Source organism: Monopterus albus, unplaced genomic scaffold (genome assembly GCF_001952655.1).
Source record: "Monopterus albus unplaced genomic scaffold, M_albus_1.0 scaffold62.1, whole genome shotgun sequence".
NCBI classification, from domain to species: Eukaryota; Metazoa; Chordata; class Actinopteri; order Synbranchiformes; family Synbranchidae; genus Monopterus; species Monopterus albus.
In genome coordinates, this window is record NW_018127942.1 from 756478 (window position 1) to 762637 (window position 6160).

Sequence of the window (6160 nt, forward strand, 5' to 3'; positions counted from 1 at the left end):
TCCCACCTGCCAACCCTCATTATTTTCATGCTATTTTTGAGATAAACAATCTTAGAGTAGCTCAGTGCCAGTGAGATTTCCTCTCATCACAGAGTAATGAAAATGAAGATGGCAAACAGGCCCACAGAAAAAGACTTCACCAAATATTTGCTAGTGTCGAGGTCAGTTATTTAGGAGAGTCTTAGATGCCGGCCACGTGACTCTTTAAAATCAAAATTTTCACAAAATTAAAAAAAATACTATTACTATTGCTAATATTATACTAAATAATGGAAAGTCTTCAGTTACATCACAACTGAGAAACCTTCAGCTGCTGATGGAAAGCAGGGGATATGGTCAAAAGCTCCAGAACAAGTGAGAAAGTGGCTCTTCAGTGGAGGTTGTTTTGTCATCTGCCGTTTCCAGCACGAAGAATTTAGACTGACAAGTTTTAATTAAATGTTGATCGTACCAAAATGTGAGAAAATAGTGTTTATCTGATTGAACCCACCGGGAAATTCTTATCTACGTATCGTGTTTTTTCAAGTATTTGTTAGTCATTTTACGCCTTTATTACAGACAGTAGAGAGATGAAAGGGAGTGAGACAGAGATGCAACAAAGGTCCCAGTCTGGACTTGTATCAGGGAGGCTGTGGTTCATGATCAGTATCTTACTGCCTTTCTTTAAAAATTATTTACTCTATTATAATTTGCAGTTTCACATAAAATGATTAAAACTGAGCTATGGTGTGACTGAACATAGAGCTGATGCTCGATTAGACAGAGGTCTGACATTGGACTCAAACTAATACATTTGGTTCAGTTCGCTCTACAGGCTAAATTTAGATGCACAATGTGGTAGGAATATACAGTTTCACAGATACTGGAATAATTCTATCAGAATATTTCGAGTCTTGCCCAAAAGTAAAACACAGAGAAACTACATAAACTCACTGCAAACATATAGAAATGAAAACAATTCTATTGGATGTTAAAACAATTTTATAGAATATCTAAAATCAGAAAACACCAAAAATAGTAAAATTATAATACGGTTTTACTTTCAGTTACTTTGGACATGTTTCAAATCTCCTACTTCAAAAAGTTAACTGATGCTTTGATTACTCCTTAGACCTGCTGGGTCAGTCAGAACATGGTTTCAAGATTCAAGATGCGTAGCTGTGTAATTTCCAACTTTGCCAGACATCTCTGTTGAATCGCCTGATGAAAACCACAGATCCCCTGCCCCCAACCCCTCCTTCTGTCTTTACCACTAGCCCTCCCCCAAACTCTTGGATGTTAGCCTTATCTCAAACACCTCTATCCTCACGCATGCAATTAAACCCCTTCCCCCCTCTCCATTCTCCATCCCACCCACTGTAGACTATTACCTTCATTAGCATAAGCACAATAGCTAAACAGAGCAGACAGTGAGCAAAAAACACAAAACCAGCCTCAAAGCTCTCTGCTATTCTTTAACCGTGGGTTTAACCTGTCACGAAGTGATTTTGTCCTTTTTTGCTTTCTTTATGCATCATAGTTGAATGAATTAACTCGGCAAGAACTGACATGTACTGTATGTTACAACATAGTGCAGATTTATGACAATAAAGTAAACAATTTGTTAACCATTCCAACCGATTCTACCAAAACATGACATCAAGATAGAGCTGATGAGACATAAGATTAGATGTTCTGAAGGGGGGTTACTAGTATCATTTGAGCCAGAACAATAGCTCACTGACATGGAAGAGAGCCAACAGTTCAGGAAATTTACAGTTTAAAGTTGGCTGACTTACTGCTGTGGCTGCGTTTAGATACCGTACAGCATAAAACAAGTAGTGACTGCCACAATTTCTTAGAGATGGCTCATGTTGACAAGCTAAAATAAAGAACCACTTCCTAAAGTCATAAATGAAATACAGCAGCAAAAAAAAAAAACCCACAATGAGGACTGGGCAGAAAGTGAAGCAAAGGGCTGATGCTGGTCAGTAGTTTATTGATATACAGCCGGTACAAACTGCCTCACCTGCTGACTGACTGAATATAATGACGTCTGGCAGTATCACCAGCACCAATTTCAGACATGATGGGGAAGAAAAATAAATGTTTAAAAAAATTATACATGTAAACTGAAGTCTGTTATTCAGCAGTACTACAGCAGCAGTTCTGCAAAACACACCTGTCTATGTGAAAAGTGGAATGGAATGTTATTTACAACAAAAGTAGCTTATAAAGGCTAATTTTCCATATTTCAGGGAAATAGGTAGTTTTGAAATGAGGTGTACAAAAAAATAAAATAAAATAAAATATCTCCATTTATATTCTGTTTTAAGTTATTTTCAAAAACAGTATATGTAACCAGTGTGTGCAAAATGGTTAAGACAATACATTCAGCTGTGTAATGGAAACAATTTTTAGTGCAAATATAGTGTGACAAAACTGACTTCACAGTAGGGGCATTTTAAAATGCCAGACTCTTGACATAACCACCTAAAGCTTCTGTACACCTTGTGAATCCCTGAGGTGAGTACATTCAATAATCAAAAAAAAAAGAAATATGAAAAAGAACCCTGTTTACAGAGGACATCTGAAGAAGTAGTCATCTCTTAAAACAAATACCGACTGCTCTTCACATTCAAAGAATCAAAAAACTAAGAATAAATTTAAAGCACTAACAATGAAAACTGAAAAATATAACAATAATAATAAGGGCGCCAAGTGTAATGCTTAGCAGGGATTTAAAGAGAATGGAGAAGAAACAGGTTCAAACAAAATGCCTCTAAATAACAGCTTTGAACTGCCTTTTGCCTGGAGGACAACATGCAGGGTTTAAACAGACCCAGGACTCCGTTTCTTTTCACACACGTGCAAATGTCCAGGAGGGAGGAATGAACCGTGGTGGTGGGGCAGAGGAAGGACACAATGCATTTAGATGCTAAGTCAGTATACTTAATAGTCTTTTAGAACTTCAGCTGTATGTTTATAACAGGGTACAGAGGCAGAGAGAGAAATGTGTTTTGGGGACCAAAATTTCTAATTGTGCTTATCCTGCTCCAGAAAGCCCATTTTTATGGGATAAAAGCAATGTGCATTTATCCATGAACCAGTGACAACCCATGATGTAAAGCTCGCTTCCACATGTAGTATGTTGAACGGGGAGTGAAGGGGAAGTAAGACCTGAATTCTTTAAATGTGGGGAAGGATTTCTCCTCAAAGCGTTGCTGCAGGAAGAGCTTGGCCTTGGCCTTGAAGTTGGCCAGAGTCACAACATCCATTGCAAACATCTGCTCATCTATGGACGTTCTGCCGTGAAGGGTGTGCTTGAAATGTGGGGCAAAGGAGCACATGGTGGCATTTTTTAGAAACTTAGGACTCTCAACAAATGGAAGCGCATGCTGACTTTCCATCCTTCTCTCCAGTAGTTTGTTTTCTGCAGTGGTGCTCTCCAGACTCTCTGGAAGGTTGATCTCCTGGGTGGCCATCTTCTTCTTGTGGTTCTGACTGCTACGCCACAGCCAGTAGAAGCAAGGGGACATGGTTGGGAACTTGAGCTTGAACTTTGTCAGGGACCACTTTGATTTCTGGACATGCAGCTTTGCAGCATCTCTGAGCTGTTTCTTACTCATGTATGCCAGCCTGAAACTTCTGTGTTTTTGCCTACAGATCCTCAGTTTGGGCCTGACAAGCTGGCTGGTGTTAGGTAGGACTGTTGACAGACTTTTTGGACTGTGGCTCTTGTCAGCATCTGAGCTATCCTCACTGCTGCCAACACTGCCTTTGTAGCCTCCGTTGAACATCATAGCTTCTCTTCTCCAGTTGTAGTAGGTTGATCTGGAAATCCCTGGGAAGTTTCTTTTGAAGATCCTGAAGGGCAAGGAGGCATTCATGGCGATGCAATTCTGCAGAGAGCGCTTAGCTTCCTGCATATGTGCCACATTCTGGGCCCGCTCCACATTCAGCTTGCAGAGGCCAAACATGCCAGCCATGGAGTCATGGTGGTCCAGTTCATCCTGCTTTGCTTCAGGTGAGGACCAAGCCTCCTGCTCCGTGCTCTCTCCAGGACTTACCTCTCCGGTTGAAGACGATGTTGAGAAGTTCCCTCCAGATTTCAGAAGCTCATGCTTCCAGTTGTAATATGTTGACCTTGAAATCTCAGGGAAGAACTCTTTGAATTGATGCAGGGGGATGAGCTTGCCCTCCAAGTAGCAGGCCTGCAGGAAATACTTTGCCTCATATCTGGCTGCAGACTTTTTGCAATGCTCCTGCGTCTGCCTCTTCCAGCGGTAGAAGGTCCTTTTGGTGATGTTGTATTTGTCCTTCAGGCTCGGATAAGACAACGTCAAGTCCTGGTTCAACAGCTCCTCGCTCTTTATGGGCAATGCCTTCTGCTCACTGTCATGACTTCCAAATGTGAGGTCGCTGGTCTGGACAAGCGCGACAAAATGATTCGGCCTGAAAGATTCATCAGACTGCAGCTCACCTGACCACATGATGTAGAGGGTTACTGGCACAGAGTCTTTAGGCCAGGTCCTTGGACGTACGACTCGGTTGAAATATGGTCTGATCTTGAGGTTGAACATGGGGTAGATGGAGTAGATGTTAAACTGAAGGACCGATGACAGTGCGTACACGTGCCACATGTTAGTGTAGGAACCAGGGAAGCAAGAAGCTTTGACATCTGCATCAAAAATGGCCTCCAAGATTGTGAAGGGCAAGTTCAGCATATCCTCAGACTCTTCAGCACAAAGACTGAAGCGTACAGCCTGGAGCATCATTTTTGAATCAATCATCTCAGACAGGTAGTATCTTTTCCACAGCACCATTTCCACTACGGTCCTCACCTGTAGGAGACAATATTACTGGAATTAATATTGCCATCACTAAGTGCACATACAGTATAAACACCTAGAAGATCTGTATTGATGTTTTCAGTCCGACCGTGTACATTTAGTTCACAAACTAACCACCATAAATACCATAAATACTCACCTGTAGCTCCAAGCTAAGTACAGTGTTGCCCACTAGCAGCATACTAACTGCGTCAAACAGTACGTTGCCTTCTCCCTTACAGTTTAAAGGCAAAAGGCCATCGGGTGCATCGGCTGGGTACAGGCCATGAGCTGCGCTGTCGACGCCTGGCCACTCAGGGAAATTCTGACAGGGCGTCCTGGGGAGCTGGAAAGGAGTGAGGACCTGGTCCACCTCCAGGGCCACTCTGGTCAGAGCGTCCAGTCCAGAGAGCTCTGTGGCCTCCTGGAGCTCCTCCAGAACAGATAGCACAATCTCATTCCTCTGAATCATAGCAGGGGATCTGATGAGGTCTGGACACACAGGATGGGAATAAAAAAAAACAAAAAAACACTAGGAGAAAAAAAAACTTGAGAAGACACAGAAAGAGAGCATAGCCCTAGATTGCTAAAATAAATAACAACTGATGGTTTTAGAAAATGTGTCTGTGCCTTTGTTAACAGCAGGCCAGACTATGCAGATTAATGTGGTCTATCTTCACACAAGCAACAGCTGCAGCTTAATGAAAACTGCCCCTGCTGCAGTTTTAATATTAAAAAAATACACATTCTTAAATTAGGCTGCTACCATGAATTAAGTCGTGCACATTTAAGCATAAACTAATCCATAAAGTATCTTCTCTGTTAGCTACTCCCCTCCTCCACCCAACACTAACTTTTCTGGCAACACCATTGCTGTGCACAAATTACAGTGAAACAAGCTGCTAAACATGGCAATGACATGATGTTTTATATGAAATAAAATAAAGCAACCGAGATCAAAACCAAACCACATAATAAGACCTACTTTGACGTGCGCTATAATTTTGTGTTTTTAATCTCACGCTAAATTATTTCCCTGTTTCTATCATTTCAAACGCTTTAAGTGAAGTTAAAGTCCGTATTATAAAACACCTATCTTGGCAGAAACTGTTCCCCATTCGTCGCAACGCAAACCACTACTGAAAGCATGTTCTTACCTGAGCGACCAGAGAATATAAGGAAGTGTCTTCTTTGCGGTGAAGGGTTTCACAGCTGATAATATTGATCTCTCTGGGAGGTTTAGTCCATTGTGTGCATGCAGCTCCTGGAGCGTCCTGTCCTCTAGTGAGCAGAAGAGATTCGGGGAGCGATAAGCAACACCTCCCATCAGGAAATCATCAATCGACCAT

General features: G+C 41.7%; 1 protein-coding gene across 1 annotated transcript; it reads right to left on the minus strand.

Annotated features, from left to right (window-relative positions):
- Positions 1-1089: 1089 nt before the first annotated feature.
- Positions 1090-6160, minus strand: vrtn (vertebrae development associated). Its single transcript, XM_020603833.1, has 3 exons — positions 5969-6160; positions 4972-5303; positions 1090-4823 (listed from the first exon to the last, which is right to left on the minus strand). Exons 2-3 carry the CDS (start codon positions 5281-5283, stop codon positions 3075-3077), a joined length of 2061 nt encoding a protein of 686 aa, XP_020459489.1. The 5' UTR covers positions 5284-5303; positions 5969-6160; the 3' UTR covers positions 1090-3074.

What these genes read in the sequence shown, in the direction of transcription:
- vrtn (XM_020603833.1), bottom strand. Translation starts at nt 5,283, where the DNA reads ATGATTCAGAGGAATGAGATTGTGCTATCTGTTCTGGAGGAGCTCCAG. An exon ending in TACTTAGCTTGGAGCTACAG is followed by an intron (nt 4,824 to 4,971) that starts GTGAGTATTTAT and finishes TGTCTCCTACAG; the next exon opens with GTGAGGACCGTAGTGGAAAT.